Genomic DNA, 17,234 nt, shown 5'->3' with positions numbered 1-17,234 from the left:
AAAATTACTCATATTCTTTCCTGATGCTTTTATAGTACCAACATATACTATAAAACTGTCCAGAGACTGTCACAGCTTACATCATATACTTGAAGGATTTCCACCACAGCTTTATGTAATTATTATGATTTAGTGAAAGTCCCACAAGAGCTTCCTGTGACTGGTAATGGTGAAAATCTTTGTCTAGATAATACCACCAAACATGTAGTCCCTCTGATATCTGAGAGGCAAGTGTCAGTGAGGATATTTCAGCAAGGCCCAACAGCCTGTCTCTTGGAATTCCAGATAGCAGTTCACTGAAACATGAGATCAGTTACCAAATATAGTTGACTAGAGAAAGAATGACATGGTCCTGTGGGAACAGATGCAAGGTTCGGACAACATTCACCTCATGAGTGCTGTGGGGACAAAGCAATACTTAATGTATAGCAGTACATCTCCTTCTTTCAATTAAGCTCATCGAGAGACCTCTTCCAGGATCTTACGGTAAGTGTTATCTTAATATATTAATAATATCATGACATATGCTGTAATAGCATTACTAGTGTAGATTTGACAATATGATTTCATTATTTCCAAATGTATTACTGCAATTACGTTTTTTACCATTATATATTAAGAATTTATATCACTTTTACTGAACTTAGCATTTTAAAACCTTTGTTTTTATTTAAAAAAATTACTGCGAGCATTAGTGCATAGAAACATGTATTATATTGAACACATCATGCGATCTCCTGTGATAACATTGCTGGTATACACTTGACAATAACATCTGATTTCACTATATTAAATTTATTACTAAAATATTATTAGTAATTTGGGGGGAATTTATTGAACTTTGTTAACTTAGCTTTTGAGGTTTACTGATAATTTTTCACATTTTCTTTTAATAGTTCTTAAATGTTCCATGTACAGATATATTATAATCTGCAGTCCCTGCTGGCTATAATATATCATGACATTTACAAACAATGGAGGACCATTGATAATTCACTTTATTGTGAGATCTGTATGCCATATTTTTTTTTATAACTGCTCATGATAACATGAAGCCTGAAGACTTTCTCCAAGTTGTAACTTCTGTAAATTACTTTGGTGTTGTTGTAGTTCATCATTTTCTGATCATTCAGTATTTATGTTGGTCATGGACACCATTGTTTTTTGTTTATAGTAGAATAGTTCTTCAAGATGGCAAACAGGGTCCTGGATCCCACTCTGTTGATAACAGATGGTCATCCTCGAGGGACAACAACAGAACGTTTATCTGAAAGCATGTCTGAAGCATCTTCCCATGACTCTTTCTATGACTCCTTATCCGACTTGCATGGAGAAATCATTGATGGAAACTTCCCAGAACTCTCTGCTTTCCTAAGTCAGGAGGAAATGAACAAGAGCCTTGACATTGCACGTGAAGCTTTCTCAAGCCCTCATGCTGTAGATCCAGCTCAAAGACATATTTTGTCTCCTCACAAGAAGCAACCTGATAGGTCTTTTAAAGAACTAAAATTAAGTAATACTGCATCTGAGAACACCAGAAGAAGGGACAATGGACCTAATAGACCAGGAAGGCTGAGCAAACCAGAGCCGTCAAATGTCCGCGGGATGATATCACCATTTCTAACCACTAGTCCAAGTATTATTCGGGCTTTGCAAGCCCAAAAATCTTCAAAACACCATGGCAAAGGTGGCTATAACACACTCCCAATTCCAAAAGCAAGAACAAAAGTATTTAACAAGGATGTTAATGCTCAAAGTGACATGTGTCAAAAAGCTGCTAATTTTATTGAAGAACTCTCTGCAATATTTAGGGAGACAAATAAAGCAAGAGACAGGCGACCAAATGGAGATTCTTCTTCCCCAGATAGTGGTTACCTGTCTCCGAAAAAGGATAACACGGTGATAAGCCCCATGAGCCCCACAGCCAATGAAATTGAAACGGAAAAGCCAGAAGATGAAAAACCAACAGATGTGAGCACTCCACAATATACGGAGGATAAAACTGAGAAAGTAGAGTATGAAGTCAAGCAGGTGAAAGAAGAGAGCAGGCATGGTCAGGCTACTACATCTTACTCACCCCCCTTAGCAGCTCGATTTGTCCAGAAACTGAAAAGTCAAGAAGTAGCTGAGGGAAGCAGAGTCAGGCTAGAATGCAAAGTGACTGGAAACCCTAGCCCAGCTATCAGGTAAGTCACCCATTGTATATGTCTCTTGTATATGTCCTACTCCAAAAACAAGAAAAGCTCTGTTTAGATGCTGAGAAAGAAAAAACACATCTTCAAAGGCTGCATGGACTTACTACAAAGACATGTTAAGGTGTTGTCCTTTTGGCTTCCATCAGACTATGTCTACATGTTTGTTTTTTTTTGCTGTGTACAATAGCATATTCGGCTACACTATTGTATACAGATACAGCCAGTAAAAATATAATATATTTTTTTCAAACATGGGAACTTTTGGGCATCATATGCCAGTGTGTACCATGATCTACAAAGATCATTGGCATGAACTTCATATTGAAGACATTATACTGTAGTTATAACACACACACACACATATATATATATATATATATATATATATATATATATATATCTTAGATGCACTTACCAAATACCGCTAAATAAGGGCTACACAGTCCCTCTGCACCATGACCTCATATATCTACCACACATGCCAATGTTACCTATAATAACTACATATATTGCCCAAATAGCCTTCATATAGCAGTATTATACAGAATCTCTGCAGTGTATAGTCAAGCTGTAGTTGATTACAGTTCAGTTATTGTAGTGTCACCCACTCAGTAATAATGTCTCTCTTGTGCCATGACCTTGTGATGATGCCTCATTATTAGTGCCCCCTACACTTGGATTGTGTACAAATAAAAATAAAACATAAAATAAATCACCCACTTTAGTATAAATCTAAACTGACATCTAAATCAAGAAAAGAAAAAAAGAACAGAAAAAGGGGTGCAAAGACTGTGCCGTTGAGCAGAGAGTGGAGGCTTGCAAGAAATCCCATTGAAGCAATGGGACAAGCAGAATTTCAAGTCTCGTCCACAGCACTTGAAACTTCCACCTCTTTTGCTCTGTGTGCATGGGCCCTAAGAGGTAGCAGTATCAGTTGTGGAGTGAACTCCTTGAGAAAGCCGGGGATTCCCTGATAGGAATTACCCTATAAACGTGGTGAAACCAAATATGCATGTTGTGTTTTTTATTTTGTTTTTTTGTAAATTTCAATGTAACAATTCATTTTATACTGGAAAATCTATGTCATTTTATTATTTGGGGGTGAGAAATTTTCACTAGTTCTACTAGTTGCACATCAGCAGTACATCGCTGATACTTCGGAATAAGGCCCATTAGTGACGGCCATAAAAAGATGTATTGGCAGTCACTAGGGGGTTAAATAAATATCTTATTATATTGTTGTTTGCATGTTTTTGTATTTGTAAGAATAGTGTCCTGTCATGCATAAATATCAGAATAACATAATTATATAATAAAGGAAAGATGACGGTTATTTCATGCTGCCTAAACCAGAGGCTGAATAAAACAGAGACGGGGATTGTTAACATGACAAACCATAATTTACTCTGAAATACCAAATCACAGGCTTAAAAGGCACTGGGATTGGGGGTTTTCATTCTAATATGATTGATGTGCTGACACCCCATTGATCAGCAATTGATGGCCTATCCTGAGGATAGGGCATCAATTATCTTAGCCAAGAAAACCCCTGTACCAAGCAACACTCTGTGACTAAATAGCTATCTAACAGTGTCAGCAGTGTAAAACATGAATCGCAGCTGACACATTCTCTTTAGGTTAGGGGAATTAATGTTTATAGTCAGAGCTTTCCCAGACAGTGCTGTAAATCCAGGGGCGGATTAAATTTACCATAGGCCCCGGGCTGTTCACCAAGCCTGGGCCCCCCCACCCCACTGTAACTATGGCGGCACTAGCCTGGCGTTCATAGTACAGGATAGATAATGTCATGATGTCTTGATTTGTGCAAAATTGCCATAAAAAAAACTGTGATTTTTGCAAATCATGGTGGAAGTGTAGTCAGGAGACAATACACCACTGAAAGTATAAGTCTTTTTGGGTGGTCATGGGCCCCCCAGGAGCTCAGGGCCCCGGGCTGCCGCCCAAAACGCCCTTATTATAATCCACTACTGTGTAAATCTAGCCTCTATTTCTAGGAATTGTGAATCTCAGTTGGGATTAACTAATATGACTTAAATATGCAAGTAAGCAAATCCTGAAATGCACCTGTTGTGGATTAGACAATAATAGATAGGAGGGCGACTGGATAAAGAAAGCATCAGATGCAGACATACAGGCCGACAGGGACACAGTCAAATTATATAACATTCAATTAAAAAAAAAACCTATAATACTATTGTAACATGCAGCAAACATAATAACTTTGCTATACAGATAACACTAGAAGATACAACCAATAGCCAGACTGCATGTAAAAAGGTAATGTATATATTCACTTTTAAAATCCATTGCTGGTTTTGGCTAGAAGCCAGAATCTCTTAACAAAGAATAAAAGTGTTCCTTGTGTTTGTATTATGCACTCTATGACGCTCCATGTTCTCTCATATAATCAATTGTATGGGATGGGGAATTTAACTATGTTATGCAGTCCACATTTTCCCCCACTCATACATTGTCCAATAAAGACAATAATATCAATTAAATGTTTGATCTTAAAAGTAAGTTTTAAGGGATACACATATTTCTCACCTAGATTTATATCATATTCTAAGTTTGAAAAATTACCAAGATGGGTATGGAATCACCGCAGCTTGCCAGGCACCACTCGTGCCCAACAGACTGACTGCAGTAGTAGTAGTTAGAAAGCCAACCTGGATCTAGTCAGCTATGGAGAAACTCCTTTCAGGCAATTAGCACAGGTGATGTACAACTTAGCCGGAATCCTTCTCAGTCAACAGGATAAAACCGGACACCGTAACGTATCGTAATGTAACAGTGGCTGATTTTATCCTGTTGACTGAGAAGGATTCCGGCTAAGTTGCACATCACCTGCGCTAATTGCCTAAAAGGAGTTTCTCCATAGCTGACTAGATCCAGGTTGGCTTTCCACCTAAATAGAGATGAGAGAGTGTACAATAGGTTCATTTTCATGCGAACCTCAACTATTGGCAATTGAATCCCTGAGCCTGGAGATGATGGATGCAGCCCTCGGGCTGCCTGGAAAACATGGATGTGGCTGTATACATGTTTTCCAGGAAGCTCAAGGGCTGCATTCATATTCTCCAGACTAAGTGATTCAAATAAAGATAGTTTGGATTTGTGTGAACCCGAACGTACTGTAAGTTTGCTCATCACTGCCCCTAACACTACTATTAACATATGTCTCCACCAAGGTCAGCCCTTTAACTGTTATCTTTGCCTTCACTCTTTGCAGATTGGACAATATACGATTATGCTTACTTTTGTGCCACATATGTTGTATAAATCAGGCCGCTGTTGCAATTTGCAACAAGGGGCATGATTTATACAACACATACGTTCTATTGGAATGAATAGAATCAGGTCCGGAGCGTATACACATAGTATACGATCCGGCCGGGGTTGCATCCAGCCGCACGGAAACTAACATGTCAGTTTTCAGTTTACTGAATAGCGGCCTCAGAGAACCTGTCAGTTCACACAATGGAGCGTGCGGCTGCATCCGAATTAAGCAGAAGTAAAGATCATCCGGCGGGTACTGTAGGGATGATCTTCAGTAACACCGGCCGTTCTGTTATAGTAAGTGGGAACATGGTCTTGGGCTGTATAACGAAGTTTACTCTCTATATTAAAACAACATTGCATATGGGAGAATATGGTGCCCCACAGAGAATGAAAACCCAAAGCAACCTTCTGCTCTTAGAAGGATCCCATAAATATTGTTAGTTGTTTGCCCAGTATAATTGATACATGTACAGCAAGTAATAACTACTATAATGACCTATAAGGACTGAATATGTATGGCTGTGTCTGCAAAACAGAGGTTCAGATGTTCAGTGGCTGCTCAGGCATCTGCTTCTGCCTAATGTATATGTAAATGTGGGGTTACAGTGGTTTTCTGATAAGGCTTATGAGGCTGTTTGAAAAAAAAGTGTCAGCTAGGGATAAGACTAAAAATTTTTTAATTATTTGATTAGTGATTTCCATTGGTGACCCAGGAGATTTCTAGGCAGTAGTCCAGTTCTCTCCAGGCATGTGACAGCATATTCTTGGATATGGACTCCACTGTCTCAGTGAAGTGTTGTCTCCGGTCATTCAGACCCTGTGGCTGGAGGGATATATACACATAGTCCTTGATCTAGCTGCACCTAAAGAAGTTACAGGGTGTTGGATTTAGGCATTATGGAGACCAGCCAAAATTGGTGAATCAGTGCAGCCAATCCAACATTCAAGTATTACTGCTTCATTCAGGTCTCAGCGAACAGTGAAATGGAAATGTGGACATTCTTTGTCCTGTGACTACATGTGGCAGATCTTCATCTGTGGCATAAGCCATTCTGTTAACATGTCCAGGTAGGAGTGGCCAGTAGAGATGAGTGAATCTCAAGCACGCTCGCGTTTGTCTGAACCTAGGTGTGCAGCATTTGATTACCGGTAGCTAAAGACATAGGCTGTATCCATGTTTTCCAGGACTCCCTAAGGCTGCATCTAACTTCTTCAGCTACCGGTAACCAAATGCTGCACGTTTGGATTCGGACGAACCCCGAACATGTTCAATGTTTGTTTATGTCTAATGGCCAGTGATACCTAGTGTAATGGCCCAGTCCGGTATATATTGTCAGGCATCTGGAGGTATATTGTTGCCATTGGCAACCCAGGACTGTCTGTTTTGGGGCCTGTGTGTTTGTGTCTTTTTACTGGCCTCTCTTGTGGTAATGTATTAAATGAGCATTGTTTTCTGTCATGTATTTGTTTGATATGCTGTTATGTATTGACCTCTGTTGGTACAAGTGTTATTACTAGGAGAATATTGATTGGTCAATTTATATGTTTGTAGTAAAGTGTTGAGCTTGATCAGCTTGATCAGTGCTCCTCCCCTACAACTCATCAGACTCAGCAGGACATTCTCTGAATTTATTAGTGCCTGCTGTCGGATTGGTGAAGTGTTAGAGGGTCACCCATTCACCGTCCATATCTTCCTGGCTCTCAAGTCAGTGTGTTCATGCGTCTTCCTCCTGCTTGTTAGTGAGCGTTGACAGCGTCATTTCTTTCAAGTCAGTAACTTCAAGTATCTATTCACACGTACCTTATAAAGGCTGGAAACCACAAAGTCCCTGGAACAGGTCTGTGTACTTTATTCTTGTAATCCTGTCTATCTACCAAGTGCACGTTTTGGTAACCAAGGTAACCCCCCTGAAGCTAAGGACTCTGATCAAGTCAACATATATTCATCATCAGATGCCCCTGTAGTGGATTGTACATAGTTTTTCTTCAAGTAAAGTTTCCATATACTTGCACCGTTACTGTTTAAAGACTTTTATTAAAGATATTTGCCGTGTACTGTAATATACTGAGGGGTTGTTGCTGGGTCGTGTAGTGAAACCTTAGGGCTCACCTTCTGTAACTTTCCTGTCACTGTGAGGTCCGAGGGTGCCAGGGCCCTTCTCTTCTCAGCATATACACAGGGGAATATCTTTAATAAAAGTCTTTACACAGTAGCGGTGCAAGTATATGGAAACTTTACTTGAAGAATAACTATGTACAATCCAATACAGGGGCTTGATCAGAGTCCTTAGCTTCAGGGGGGTTGCCTTGGTTACTATAACTTGGACTTGGTAGATAGATAGGATTATAGGAATAGTGTAGACAGACCTGTTCCAGGGGCTTTGCAGTTTCCAGCCTTTATAAGGTACGTGTGAATAGATTCTTGAAGTAACTGACTTGAAAGAAATGACACTGTCAACGCTCACTGGCAAGCAGGAGGAAGACGCATTAACACACTTACTTGAGAGCCAGGAAGATATGGACAGTGAATGGGTGACCCTCTAACACTTCACCAGTCCGACAGCAGACACTAATACAGAGAATGTCCTACCGAGACTTTAACCCTTTGAGGACCAGGCCCAAAATGACCCAGTGGACCGCGCAAATTTTGATCTTAGTGTTTCCGTTTTTCCCTCCTCCCCTTCTAAGAGCTCTAGCACTTTCAGTTTTTTATCTACAAGGCCATGTAATGGCTTATTTGTTACAGGAATAGTTGTACTTTGTAATGGCGTCATTCATTTTACCATAACATGTATGACGGAATCCCAAATATATTATTTATGAAGATATAAATAGGTGAAATCGTAAAAAAGAATGCAATATGGTAACGTTTGGGGGGTTCCTGTGTCTACGTAATGCACTATATGGTAACAACGACATGATACTATTATTCTATAGGTCAGCCCGAACACAACCATATGCAGGTTACACAGATTCTCTAATGTTATATTTTTTTTTTTAATGAAATCCTTTTTTTTGGCAATTAATTATAAATAAAATGGGCCTATTGTGACGCTTATAACGGTTTTATTTTTTCACCTACGGGGCTGTATGGGGTGTCATTTTTTCCGCCATGATCTCTAGTTTTTATTAATACCATATGTGTGAAGATCGGACGTTTTGATCACTTTTTATAAATTTTTTTTTATATATAATGTAACATAAAATCGGTAATCTGCGCACTTTTTCCCCTCTTTTCGTGTACGCCGTTTACCGTTCGCAATGACGCTTTTTATATTTTCATAGATCGGACAATTACGCACGCTACGGTATATTATATGTTTATTTGTTTATTTATTTTTACATGTTTTATTTATATAATGGGAAAGGGGGGTGATTTCAACTTTTATTGGGGGAGGGGTTTTGGGGTAGTGTGTTAGTGTTTATAACTTTTTTTTTTTTACACATTTGAAGTCCCTTTGGGAGACTTGTACATAGATTAGTTTGATTTCTACACTGATGAATGCTATGCCATAGGCATAGCATTGATCAGTGTTATCGGCGATCTGCTCATTGTGCCTGCCTGTGCAGGCTCAGTGTAGCAGATCGCCGATCGGACCGCACGGAGGCAGGTGAGAGACCTCCGGCGGCCCGTTTTACCGATCGGGACCCCCGCAGTCACACTGTGGGGGTCCCGATCGGTAAGTGACAGGGGACTCCCCCTGTCACTTACACTTAAACGCTGCGGTCGCGCCGCGATCGCGGCGTTTAAGGAGTTAATGACACGCGGCAGCGCGATCGCTGCAGCGTGTCATTGCCGGTGAGGTCCCGGCTGCTGATTGCAGCCGGCCCCCACCTGCTATGAAGCGCGCTCCGCTCCGGAGCACGCTTCATAGCAGGAGAAACACCCAGGGCGTACAGTTACGCCCTAGGTCGTCTGGGGACAGACTTCCATGGCGTAACTATACGCCCTGGGTCGTCTAGGGGTTAAGGACACGTATTAATCCTTATAGCTGCCTGGAAACAGGTTAGGAGACTGAACCTCAAGCCTGACAGGATTACTGAGGGGATGCAGGGAGGTTAGATGTGACTCTGGCCAAGCCAGACTACCAACTATCAAGAACGCACAGCCCTCTGGGCAGAAGGTGGGCGGAGCCAGCTTTCCCCTGGCCAATCACTAGAGTCTGATGGGTTGCAGGGGAGGAGCACTGATCAAGCTCAACACTTGTTTACAAACATATAAATTGACCAATCAATATTCTCCTAGTGGGTTGCTATGGAAACTGTAATAACACTTGTACCAATAGAGGTCAATACATAACAGCATCAAACAAATACGTGACAGAAAACAATGCTCATTTAATACATTACCACAAGAGAGGCCAGGAAAAGACACAAACACAAAGGCCCCAAAAGAGACAGTATACCTCCAGACGCCTGACAATATATACTGGACTGAGCCATTACATATCCCCCTGTGTATATGCTGAGAGGAGAAGGGCCTTGGCACCCTCGGACCCCACCGTGACAGGAAGGTTACAAAAGGTGAACCCTAAGGTTGCACTACACCACCCAGCTACAACCCCTCAGTATATTACAGTATACTAGTGCACTAGCAAAAATAAAAAGAAGGGACCGAATACTTTGCACCTTTCCAGTGCACAGAACACATTTACTGTGGGTTAGTTCGTCATGTGCTCAATAAGAAATAAAGAACATGTACTCAATAAGGGCATATGGTTTTCTAACAATGTGGAGACTGACCTTTCCACTGAGTTGAAAAATAGCCTCATTGCTGAACACCAGTGTGTCAACAAATTTGTTCTCTTCCAATCAGCCCTGCAAGCCAATGCAAAAGTCATGGTGTTTCTTTGTCATGTATTTGTCATGTATGTCATTATATCCTGAAGACGATATAATCTGTATGGTTTACAGTTGTTTTTGATATATACGCCATACCATGGTGTGTTGCACCTGTAGTTACATACCAGTAAGCCTGGTTGACTTTCTAGGACTCCACTCATAAAAAGCCTTGACTCCAGTTCACTCTTCCAAGATCTATCTGTATTTTCCCATGACATAAGCACCAAGCAGTTTCAAATTGCTTTACCTAATATTAAAGCAACACGCAAAAAGCCTTTTCTTGCTCTAATGTCTGAAATCTAGTCACACTATGGGAGAACATTTCAAGTTTGGCTCTCAAAAATGAAATCTGTGCTATGATTGACTATGGACAACTAAGCCAGTACTTAATCAAATACATTACTTTCTGCCATCAAAAATTACAGAAATGGTTCTAGTTATTGAGAGACTAGATACCCCTCTAATAATGCTTTAAAGGATAGTATGTAACAGCACAGGACCACCAAAAATTAATTTTCACATGCACACCTCAACCCCTTCTATTCCCAGTTGCCCCCCCCCCCCCCAATTAGGTTACAGCTGTGGCCTGTCCCATCTATTGAGGCACCAGCAGTAGCACTGTGGCCCATACAAATAACTTATTTAGCTCCCTCAACCATTCACATGTGAATGCACACTAAATCACGCAAGGTAACCTGCCTTTCAGCAACAAATTGCTGATAGTAGTAGCTTTAGAAGGTTGTTCTATCACAGTTAGAGGACATCCTCCTCCTTGATACAGTATATACCGCAGTACTAAACATTTCTTTAACCTTACACCACTCAAGAAGCCACGATAGCCGCTAAAAACTCACCTAAGTTCCCTTTGTTGAACTATTGTGACATCCAACTATCCTGGTGATATTGTAAAAACTCCAAGAACAATCACCATGCCTGTCCAGTAACCATGTGTGTCCCTAAAAATGGAACATGATTCCTTGTCACAAGTACCAGTGACTAAAAACCTCACGGCTATGGTTATAAGAAGGGAAATGTCCTCTTTGTGAAACATAGTAATGGGGATTTGTGCCTGGATAATACTGTTTTTGGGATATGGGTTGCATGGTGAACTTTGTAGAGGCATTGAGCTGCTGTGGATAATGGCAAGTAAATCGGAAGATGTGGTTCTTTATAAGGGTAGCTTCACAGATACCGTATCGCTGCGTTTTTAATGGTGCGTCTTTAACGCTGCGTTTTTGCTGCGTTTTTTACATGCGCGTTTTGATTTTCACATGATTTTCATGATTGTATATAGTTCATTAACCCCTTCAAGACAGAGCCCTTTGATGCACAAAAGTCCGGGTCAGATTAATGCAATGTTCATCCCGCCTTCTAAGAGCCATAGCGCTGATATTTTTTCACCTACATAGCTGGTTGGGGTGTAATTTTTTGCTCCATGATCTCTAGTTTTTATTAATATCATTTTGGTGTAACAGAAAAATTTTGATCGCTTTTTATCAATTTTTTTTCTGATATACAATTTATTAAAATCAGCAATCCTGGTGTGTGTTTTTTTTTTTTTTTTCATTTACGCCATTCACTGTGCAGGAACAATAATGTTATATTTTAATAGTTCGGACAATTCTGCATGCTTCGATATGTAATATGTTTATTTGTTTATTTATATTTTTATATTTTTATTTTTATAATGGGCAAGGGGGTATTTTAAACTTTTATTGGGAGGGGGTTCATAAGAGTTTTTTTTATACTTTTAAAAAACTTTTTTTTAACACTTGTTCTTGTCACTGAGTTCCTTAAACGCCGCAATCGCTATAGATTGCGGTGTTAAAGGGGTTAATGAAACGCAGCTGCTGGATCGCAGCTGCCTCTCACTACCTCCTGGCTCCGGACATACTGGTGTGTGAGGGACCGCTCTCACAGCAGCAGTCCTGCACACATCAGTAACCCCGTCAGTGCTGGAAGTAGGGCCGTATTTACCACTAGGCACCCGTGGTCCGGTGCCTAGGGCAGCACCTTGCAAGGGGGTAGCACCAGGGAGCAGAGGAAGGAAAAAACTATTTTTTTTGTTTTTATTTTTTTTGTCTCTCACCTCCTGTTCAGACTTGCCAGTAAATCTGGTGTCTTTTCAAGGGGTGTGTGTGTGGGGGGGGTATGGTGGTATTGGTCTGGTCTGGTAAGGCCAATTGGTGTGTGAAGATGGGGCGTCTTCAGGTTTAGTGCCTAGGGCAGCAGCAGTTGTTAATATGGCCCTGGCTGGAAGGTATATATACATTCCTACCTCACAGGTTATGTGCAGTAGGAACAGATATATAGAGATTGCTGACAGGAAGGGGTTAATATGTTATGGTTAGTAGTAGTTAAAATTTTGGGGAGAATATATTGTACTTATAGATTGTATAAGTTGTTAGAGGGATGGTCTGAATCTGCTGAGGTTCTGGTTCGTATGTACCCAAACGCTCGGCATCAGATTCCCGCTGTCTACCCGCTTCGTGCAGCGGGTGGATACAGCGGAAGGACCGCCTGGAAAACTGGGATACAGCCTATGGTTATGGCTGTTTCCCAGTTTTCCAGGCGAGCCTCCCGCTGTATCCACCCTCTCCATGGAGAGGGCAGACAGCGGGAATCATTTCCGAGGGTTCGGGTTTGTACGAACTCGACCCGAACCAAGTTCAGACCATCCCTAGAGGGGAGGAATGAGTGTAAGGTTGGATTTATGGCGTGTTTCATTATAAATTGTTATTTTTTATTATGGTCTTAAGTTAAGACATGGTAGGTTTATTTTTGGATTTTTTAAGATTTTAATTTAAGAAATACATGGCAATCAACTTTGCCACTAGATGGGGTGCGCAATAGTAGCTACAGCCGTTGTTGTTTACTGGCAACCGGTGGGGGTTCCGGTTCTTACAGGCAATGGGGTTGTGACGTTCCATGTGCTGACACATAGAAGTTGTTCGTGGGTTTAAAACCAAACCCAACTCACTTTATGATCACACATGGTGCGTATAGTATCATATATCATATAGTATTTTTCACCACCAAGACAGAAAAACTGCCACACCTCTGATTGCACTGGGTGTGTCTTTGTAGCAGGTGCACTGCTTGACTGCTGTTGAGTGGCGGTGCTGTATTGGGGGACCCGTCGAATGCTTGGTATTTTTTGAATGCTACTATGCCCTCTAGCTATTGGTGTACCCCTTGGCATACCCTTTTGCCTCTGGAACCACGAGTTGTTCTTCGGAAACTATGCTGGCTTAGTGGAACAAACATATCTTTGTGCCCTGATAAAGATCACAATGCTTGTGCTCCCAGATTCCACGTGGGATCTGCCACATCATTATTGTAGTTGGGGATGAATGTTTCCTCCTCAATGCTGTCTTCCTCCAGTTGCTTTTCGATCATGTTGCTTTGTAAGAATATTCTCCACCTGGCTCTCTTGACTTTTTGCAGGCCTAGTAACACCTGGAATTTCAATGCTGCCTTCCAAATGCTGACTGTCCTCCAATTTCTCAAAAAGATCTTTTGAATACAGTGGCTGAGAGTCTGAGGGGAGTTTCCTTGGCCCTGTCTCCTGTTGTGTCTTGGCCACAAGATTGCTGGCTCCGGGATTGACTACTGACTGCTTTGGAGCTGGAACTTTGAGGGATCCACAATAACAGCCTGGCTAGGACACACCTGACCACTGGGTCTTACTCGGATCTGCAAAGGCCATGTTCCACTATTTCCACCTCCTTGACTGCTGCCTCTCCTGCTGCCACTGTCTAAGCCCTAAAAAAATGCCCAGACGTCTTTAGATACTTCAACATCCCTATAGAGGACACTTTATTGCAACACAAGGAAATGTTAAAGGGTACTTAAAGGGGAAGTCTGGTGAAAATTTTTATTTAAGTATTGTATTGCCACCCAAAAGTTATACAAATTACCAATATACACTTATTACGGGAAATGCACATAAAGTGCTTTTTTCCCTGCACTTACTACTGCATCAAGGCTTCACCTCCTGGATAAAATGGTGGCTTCACCTCCTGGATAAAGCCTTTATGCAGTAGTAAGTGCAGGGAAAAAAGCACTTTATAAGCATTTCCCATAATAAGTGTATATTGGTGATTTGTATAACTTTTAGGGAGCTATACAATACTTTAATAAAAAATGTTGCCAGATTTCTCCTTTAAGGGGTAATTAGAACTTGTTAAATAGTTTATTACCAAGGGAAAGGGTGTGTTACGTCATCATAACAGGATGAGGTGCTGGAGGCACATAATCATCTGCCTAAAAAAGCAGCCCCAATTTAACTTAGGAGTCCAGAGTGGTGTGACCTCTATTTGGCCTTGCTTCCACAGCAGCGAAAGGGAGATGAGGACTTCTCTGATGAACATCAGGCATTCATAACAGTGAACGAAAAATTTAAATTGAACTTTGAATCAATGCACAAATTAAAATTAATCTTCTAATTTAATTTAAAGGAAAAAAAACTTCAAATAGAACTGAACTTGAATGTAAAAAATATTAAAATTAATCTTGTGATTGAACTGAAATTGAATGTAAAAAAAAAAAAAATTAAACTTATAATTAGATTCATATTGAAATACATTTAATTAAATTGAATTAATTGACACTTAAATTGATGCAACTTAAATAGACTTGGAAGACAAAGGTTGCCACAAAAAGGGAGGTGAAAGGGTAATTGAAGTGGTATTTGAACGTGTGAAATGTTTTATTAGAGAGATTTCAGATTTTTTTGCCACTGATACAAGGTTGACTGTTGTTCATGGTGGAAATTGAATAACTGACTGGCTAATTGACTATTTTTTTTAATTGTAATTTTTCATTTGTTGACACTATAACGACAACATTTGTTTTAAAAAAAAACTTGCTTCTCTTTAATAGTCCCACCATTGTAGCTACTATAGTTTGGCTGTTTTAATGAGATTTGTTTGTTTTCGATTCACAAATATAAAAATAGCTGGTACAATACAATATGAATCCAAATGGAAGTAGCCAGTGTGTCCACTATCTTTAGCAATCTTTGCATCAGCTATGCAACCTACAGCAGAAAATGTTAAATATAAAATTAATATGTTTGCAGATGACATAATGCTGGCTAAACCATTAACTATTCTCTCTATATTGATAGACTAAAGAGGTAATGTTTCTTATTTAGGCGAATGTCATGTATAGATGTATGGAGACCTCCATTTAGTGAACCGTTGCACTGCTCATGCTTCTGCATTTTACTCTGAGCTATTTGGTGGCCCTTTTTTATAAATAACATTTGCTTTATGTCGGAAGATCAGGGGCATGTACAGGGGCATGCTGGCCAATGAGCATTTATCTTCACTAAGCCAGTCTGTACCAAGCAGACGACTGACATCACTTCCCACATTTGTTGGAGCCTCAACAGCAAATCCCCAGTAAGTGAGACACCTAGTGGCTGACTTTATAGCATCATATTACATTTAGAAAATAGGCACAAATTGCAAATATGTAGGTATATGACCTCCCCTGCTGATTTAACAATAATTATTTGTAATGACAGCGTCCATTTAACTTTTTATCTTTACCTGAGGCTAGAGGTTACCTTTTTGCTGTGATCTCTTTCTTACTCCTCAGTAATTACTTTGTCAGTGCTAATGCTGTCAGACTTCAAAATATTTTTTTTTCCTGGCAGGCTGACAATAAGTATGTAAGGAATAAATGGAAAACAATTGGGTGTTTTCAAGTAACATGGTTCAATTTAGAGTTTTGCAAAGAATATTAGGAAAGGTCAAAAATGTTTTAGTTTTCCAGAGTTCAACAGTAACCTTGTCTTCATAGAGGAACCAGTGTTGACATTTTACTCCTTCCCAAAAAAAGAATTTATCTCTGTGCACTTTGCTGCCACCTGCTACTCCACCAGATAATGGCTGAAGGCTGCCAAGTTTTCACTGTGAGCCAAGAATATATGCTGCTGCAAGGTTTATTCACAGAAAGTATGTAAGACAACAACTGCCACAGAGATATCACAAAGACCAACAGGGATATGAATGTACTTATCCATCATATACTTGGATTACACATATACATAAGTGCAGTCAGTAGTTGTCCAGGGCCATTGCATTTTTTATACTGCATACTTTTTATACTGAGTCATACTTACCTACCCTGATCCCTCGCAGCCTGTCCCTTTCCTCTACTTCCTGTTCCCAAATCAAGTCATCTCAGCAAGAAATGCCTGCTCAGCCAATCACTGACTAAGGTGGGACACGTCTGCAGCCAATGATTTGTTGAGTGGCAAGTTTTTGCTGAGAGTCTGGGAAGCAGGAAATAGTGGAGGGAGGCAGGGAACCAGATGATATCAAACTGGAAGCAGAAGGTAGATATGAAAACAGATGTACTCACTATTGCACTTAAATGGTAAATTATTGTAGAAACAATCACCGATCAGAACATTTGTGGTAGACAAAAGGATTGCAGGAGCATTCCACAGGTGATGACCCGTTTTGCCCAACTTCAGCTTCTACAAGCCTGATAGGACTATCCTGCAATCCTTTTTCCCCAGGTCTACAGTTTTGCTTCTGGTGTTCTTAGACAGCTCTTTGGTCTTTGCCATGGTGGAGAAGTTAGAGTGTGATTGTTTGCGTGCGTGGACAGGTGCTTTTCATACAGGTATCAAGTTCAAACAGGTGAAATTAATCCAGGTAATGAGTGCAGAGCAGGAGGAGATTCTTAAAGAAAAACTAACAGGTCTGTGAGAGCCAGAATGGTTGGTAGGTGATCACATGCTTATTCCATGCAATAATATGCAAATTAATTGTTTAACCCTTAGAGGACCGGGCCAATTAAAATTTTTGCGTTTTTGTTTTTCCTTCTTCTGCTTAAAAGGCCATAGCACTTGCATTTTTTTCACCTAGAAACCCA

General features: G+C 40.3%; 1 protein-coding gene across 1 annotated transcript in view; it reads left to right on the top strand.

The window, feature by feature from the left end:
* Nucleotides 1-1,176: 1,176 nt before the first annotated feature.
* The window catches only part of PALLD (palladin, cytoskeletal associated protein), a 276,543-nt gene continuing 260,485 nt past the window's right edge, over nucleotides 1,177-17,234 (top strand). The window contains exon 1 of the mRNA XM_069977825.1: nucleotides 1,177-2,186. Coding sequence (XP_069833926.1) covers nucleotides 1,192-2,186 — 995 coding nt within the window. The 5' untranslated portion in view covers nucleotides 1,177-1,191. The remainder of the gene's footprint in view (nucleotides 2,187-17,234) is intronic.

The sequence above is a fragment of the Dendropsophus ebraccatus genome, chromosome 7 (assembly GCF_027789765.1).
Source record: "Dendropsophus ebraccatus isolate aDenEbr1 chromosome 7, aDenEbr1.pat, whole genome shotgun sequence".
NCBI classification, from domain to species: Eukaryota; Metazoa; Chordata; class Amphibia; order Anura; family Hylidae; genus Dendropsophus; species Dendropsophus ebraccatus.
Note: the sequence above shows the minus strand (reverse complement) of the source record. Positions and strands in the feature narration are given on the sequence as shown.